Here is a 4,816-nt window from a genome sequence, read left to right as displayed (position 1 = left end):
ACAAATCTTGTGGTTTCTGTCATGTCTGCAATGGGAGAAGAGCAGATATGTTCTTTGAAGGACATTGGTCCTAAGAATTAAGATCATATTCTTTGAACTGGCTATGGGGCTATGGGTGATAACAAGTATTCTATTCTTATGTCGCTATCCAGGGAAGTACATCACACCAGATCGCTAGATCTTCCTGCATCTTATTTTACATGAGAGGAAGACAATTCCAATAAACCTGCATATGGTTTTTCATGACAGGAAGGCAAAATCCAAAACCTGTTTACTTCTAGCAATTCAAAAATCCACCAGCTCTCACAATGAACGAGCTACATCGAGCACACATGAACGCTTCGGCTTCGTACCTCATCAATCCCTTTCGCATTTCAAGAAAGCATGAGCGAGTTCGAAATCCACCTTTGACCTCACCGAAGCGGTTGTGAGGTTCGACACCGAAAAACTTCGAAACTCAGCGTATCTCATGCAGTAGCAGCAAAAACACTCGAGTTTTCTCCGTAACAACAGTTATTATTTCTGATCATCGCCGCATCTTTCTCTGCGCTAGAATTGAATTATAACAACAAAGACAAGGCTCATGGGAATTGGCATAAGGAGGATGATTACGGTCTCCAGAGGTCGTTGAATTTTGACATTTCGCAAGAGCTGTGGAATCAAGTTCCTCGAAATGAAGATCTTCCTATCGTGCTTGATGATGAAACAACCCCTGTAAAGGCTTGCGGGGATTTTGCATACAGTATCAATAATGGTGAATTAAATGATATTCAAAAGGAAGAGGTGGAAAGTTCGGAGACTTGTTCACAAGCCAAGAGACGGAGGATGCTGCAGTTCAACAATCAGAACGGGAGTCATTCCCTTGCTGATGTACAAATGTCTTCAGCATATTTGGAATTAAATGGGACGGGAAATTCCAATGCGGATATTTTCCCGAAAGTGTCACAATGGATATCTGATGTTTCGGATAGTGCTTTTGCTCCCAATTACGAGGACTTACAGTCAGCTGAACTGTGGCTTGCAGACTGCTTCAAGGATACTGATATGCAAATGTATCCTGTGAATCCGAATTTTTCTATGGCAAATGATGTTCATGCTGATGTTACTAGGCTCTCCAACTTAACACCGCCACCAGTTGAGCAGAATCTGGGTCAGCGGCAAACAGGATTGCCGGCATATTTGATGACCTTGCATCAAACACAACCAAAGCCCTGCGAAAATCAAACCAAATCACACGATAGTCAGTACCCAAAACCAAAAATCAAAATGAGATTCAACTCAAGTCATTGAAAGCAAGAAAAGAAGGGAACAAGTGCAGTCTGCCCATATAAGTACCTGCAATGCAAAATTACAATGTATAATATGTCCTTTGGCATCTATACTATCTTACCAACACAAATCAAATGTTTAATGGAAACTGGAAATACCTGATGGTTTCCCCAGTGTCAGCTGGAGATTTCCCAATGCAGAATTATGGCACTGTTGCATCTCATCTTTGTTTGGATCCATTGAGCTGGAAAGAACACTTCTCTTTCTATTTCGCTTCATTTTTGCACATGACACGGGCATATCTTCAGCTAAGACGCCAACGCATGTTTGTGGTCTTTTTGCTTCTCGTATTGTTTGTCGGTCTGAAAAATCCAGGTAGTTTTGCAACATTCACGATGAAAGAGGACTCAAGTTTCCATCGTCTTTTTGTATCATTCCATGCCTCATTAACTGGTTTCCTACAAGCCTGCCACCCTCTCATTTTCCTTGACAGAACTCCTTTGAACTCAAAGTATCAAGGAGAATTATTAGCTGCAATTTTTGTCGATGGAAATGATGGCGTTTTTCCTGTAGCCTTTGCTGTTGTAGATGCCGAAACTCAAGACAACTGGCATTGGTTTCTGCAGGAGCTGAAATCAGCTTTATCAACATCTGAGCAGATTACATTTGTTTCAGATTTTCAGAATGGGCTAAAAAAGTCATTGTCTGAAATATTTGAAAACTGCTACCATGGCTATTGTTTACGTCACCTTGCTGACAAACTGAACAGAGACTTGAAGGGGCAATTCTCTCATGAAGCCAGACGTTTCATGGTTAATGATTTTTATGCCGCTGCATACGCATCCAAACCAGAAGTTTTCGAACGTAGTATTGAGAATATAAAAGGTATTTCTTCTGAAGCCTACAACTGGGTCATACAAAGTGAGCCAGAGCACTGGTCCAATGCATTCTTCAGTGGAACTAGGTATAATCATATCACATCAAATTTCGGACATCAATTTTACAGTTGGGTCTCAGAGGCGCACGAGTTGCCAATTACTCAAATGATTGATGTATTACGAGGTAATATGATGGAAACATTTAGCATGCGACCCGAGGAGTCTAATCAATGGATAACAAAATTGACACCTTCCAAAAAGGAAATGATCCAAAAGGAAGCGTCAGATGCTCGCTCACTACAAGTGTTGCTCTCACAAGGTACCACATTTGAGGTCCGTGGAGAATCTGTTGAAATGGTCGATATTGATAATTGGGATTGTAGCTGCAGGAGATGGAAACTTAATGGCTTTCCTTGCTGTCATGCTATTGCTGTCTTTGACTGTGTTGGTAGGGACCTATATGATTATTGTTCCGGATACTTCACAGTTGAGAATTACAGATTAACATATGCAGAACCAATTCACGCGCTTCCGGATATTGCCAGACCAGTCCAGGTTGAACCGGATATGGCAGTTACCATAGTAACCCCTCCACCAACTAAGCGGCCTCCTGGCCGGACAAAAACAAAGCAGGTTGAATCGATAGACATAATTAAACGTCAACTTCAATGTGGCAAATGCAAAGGGCTTGGCCACAATCGGAAGACGTGCAAACTTCCCTAGTTTTGCGGCATATGAATTTTGAATAAAGCAAGATGCAAATGTTTTCACATGATGGAGAATGGCAATGGAGAGTGGCCTAGGATTAGAACGGGCACATATGGGAATATTCACCGAGTTGGGAGTTCTGTATGCTAGATACCGTCCGGAGAAACTTATGGAGCATATCAAACTATTTGCAACCCGACTCAATATTCCTAAACTCATCAAAGCTTGTGATGAACAACAACATTGGGAGAAACTGACCTATTTGTATATCCAATATGATGAGTTTGATAATGCTGCAACAACCATCATGAACCATTCACCTGAAGCATAGGATCACATGCAATTTAAAGGTGTTATCGCCAAAGTCGCTAATGTGGAGTTGTGTTACAAGGCTGTTCACTTCTATTTGCAAGAGCATCCTGATCTTATCAATGATGTTCTGAATGTCCTTGCACTTTGGGTTGACCATGCACGCGTTGTTGACATCATGCGAAAGGCCGGTCACCTCCGTCGGGTCAAACCATACATGGTTGCAGTTAAGAGCAATAATGTGTCAGTTGTTAATGAAACACTCAAATTTTCTTCCCATAATTCCAATTTTTGCCTCAACAGTGGGTGCAAAGATTCTCGAAGTGCTTGAGCAGAAGCTCCAATCCTAGAAGACTGTGCTTGGGCAAGAGCTTCTCTCAATGAATACGGCTGGCTAGGAAAGCTTAATTGGGAATTTACTCTCTGCCATAAGTATCCAATATGAGGTGTTCCCTGAGGCCTGACTTCCTGCCTTGAGGCCTCAGATAAATAGTTGTTGATCGCAGGAGAAAGTCTCTCCGAGTATTTGGGGGAAACAGGGGTCTCCCCTACAGGGTTGCGAGAACTAGAGCCAAGTAACATGCCATCAGCAGGTTTTTATGCTCAAATAGAAGTAAGCATTCTTCCATGAGCTTGAAAAACAATCTAGTCCGGGCAACGTTTTGCTGCCATGCCTTGACCAGTAATGCATCATCAAGATTTCGAACTGTTTCGAGAATTACAATGGAAACTTCACGCTTCTCAACAGAATTCAGGCTTTTGGTATCTCACATCAAACTCGTGCTTGCACAAGAGCACTACCAAGATTCTTGCTGCCCTTGCCCGCAGAGACAAATCTTCATGATCCCAAGTAACAAAGAGTTCTTGTATCAATACAGACGAAAGGTAGTTTCTTGAAGGGTCTCTCCCAGGCATTTCAACAAGATCATGGTCACAAATTATTTGTAGAAAGGTAAGTTCGCACTCATGGAGAACTGATTGACATACACCAGAGAACTTATCTAGATATAATGATACCAACTCAAAAACTTGTCGTGGCTCAATAATTGATAGAAGATCATAATAAAAAAGGCCAAACTTCTCAAGCTTCTGGTAAGTCAATTGGAACCTCTCACAGAGCAGCAGTTGATGGGTATTACCAACTTGCAACAATCTTCCTAACAAGCAGAAGACGCGTTGTCTTGAAGCACAGCCGCACTTACGAAGGCCAGAGTTGCTGCTGCTGTCGGCGTTTCCGTCAATACCGGTGGTTGGTGTTATTGCCTTGCAGCTCCTGATGCTATTCCGTTTACCATTGCTACATGTTCAAGTGAGTTACAGTGGTGAAAGTTTTTCTTACCAACAGTAGAGTTTTCAAAATGAAGAGAATTGAGAAGGGGACCACAAGTTGGATATGGACAAAATTCAAAACCTCTCCACTGCACAGCAGACCTCCACTACTCTGAGTAAACACAACAACACAGTAGAGAGGATATGAGTCATATATAAGAGAGGCCATTGTTCATTTTGGAAGAGAGCTGAAAAACCCTAATTTTGAAGAGGATTGGCGGCTACCATTCAGAAGAAAAAAAAGGAGAGAATTGAAGGCAACGCTTACTCACATTCGTCGGTCGAGCTCGCCGCAACCGGTTAGCTTCCTTTCCGAGCTTTAT

At 42.1% G+C, this 4,816-nt stretch overlaps 1 protein-coding gene across 1 annotated transcript; it reads left to right on the top strand.

Annotated features, from left to right (window-relative positions):
* The first annotated feature begins 1,430 nt into the window (after positions 1–1,430).
* LOC127129658 (uncharacterized) lies at positions 1,431–2,870 on the top strand. Its single transcript, XM_051058805.1, has one exon. It carries the CDS (start codon positions 1,431–1,433, stop codon positions 2,868–2,870), a length of 1,440 nt encoding a protein of 479 aa, XP_050914762.1.
* The last annotated feature ends 1,946 nt before the right edge of the window (positions 2,871–4,816 follow it).

This window comes from Lathyrus oleraceus, chromosome 3 (assembly GCF_024323335.1).
Source record: "Lathyrus oleraceus cultivar Zhongwan6 chromosome 3, CAAS_Psat_ZW6_1.0, whole genome shotgun sequence".
NCBI classification, from domain to species: domain Eukaryota; kingdom Viridiplantae; phylum Streptophyta; class Magnoliopsida; order Fabales; family Fabaceae; genus Lathyrus; species Lathyrus oleraceus.
This window is presented reverse-complemented; position numbering and strand designations above follow the sequence as displayed.